Source organism: Lathyrus oleraceus, chromosome 3, assembly GCF_024323335.1.
Source record: "Lathyrus oleraceus cultivar Zhongwan6 chromosome 3, CAAS_Psat_ZW6_1.0, whole genome shotgun sequence".
NCBI classification, from domain to species: Eukaryota; Viridiplantae; Streptophyta; class Magnoliopsida; order Fabales; family Fabaceae; genus Lathyrus; species Lathyrus oleraceus.
The window spans coordinates 50,463,962-50,464,698 of record NC_066581.1 but is presented as its reverse complement, the minus strand read 5'-3'; the positions used below and the strand labels follow the sequence as shown (position 1 = coordinate 50,464,698).

General features: G+C 25.2%; 1 protein-coding gene across 1 annotated transcript in view; it reads right to left on the bottom strand.

Moving 5' to 3' along the window:
* The window catches only part of LOC127132460 (uncharacterized), a 742-nt gene extending 544 nt beyond the window's left edge, over positions 1-198 (bottom strand). The window contains exon 1 of the mRNA XM_051061412.1: positions 1-198. This exon is cut by the window's left edge and continues 544 nt beyond it. Within this exon, the coding sequence (XP_050917369.1) occupies positions 1-107 (107 nt within the window). The 5' untranslated portion in view covers positions 108-198.
* Between the last annotated feature and the right edge of the window lie 539 nt (positions 199-737).

Here is a 737-nt window from a genome sequence, read left to right as displayed (position 1 = left end):
TTGGGGAGAGCGATTTCTCTCAGAAGCTCTTTGGATTTCAGCTGACACATTTCGTCTCCATGGTATACCTCTGATTTCGATTTCATTTCTTCGGTTACCAAAGACATTCTTTTGAGTTAGGTTGCTGTTATGTTACTCCAAGGAAGGTAAAGTTACTGTTTTTTGGTTTGTTTTGTTGTGTGGTTTCAATAGGTTGTCCTTGGGTTCTTATATACATCTCATTTTGTGAAATTAACCTTTTATCTTCCATTAATTTCAACAAATGCCATTGCCGTTCATTAATGCAACATTTAATTCCTTATCTTCCATAGCCACCCTCTAAATTAAAAAAAAATTGAACATTTGGATGACTTTAAATTTAAGAATTTATTGGGTAGATATGTATTATCCAATCAAACAAATCACATTTTTTTTATATTTTTTTATTTTAAATTATTTTTACTAAAAATATAGGTATTCTATCATAATTCGAGGTAACAAAGAATTTAACTTATTAAATTGTTTTTTTTGAAGAAACAAAATATAAATATTTTATTAAAAGGCATATCATTTAAAACATTAAAGATTTATTTTGTCTTTGTATAAATTTTTAATTTTTTTAAATTTTAAATTTTATTATTTTTTGTATATAGTAAATATTTTCATAATTCTTTTTATGTCTCTCTATTACTCCCTCCGTTTTTTATTATAAGTCGCTTTTGACTTTTCATACGTATTAAGAAATGTAATAATTATAA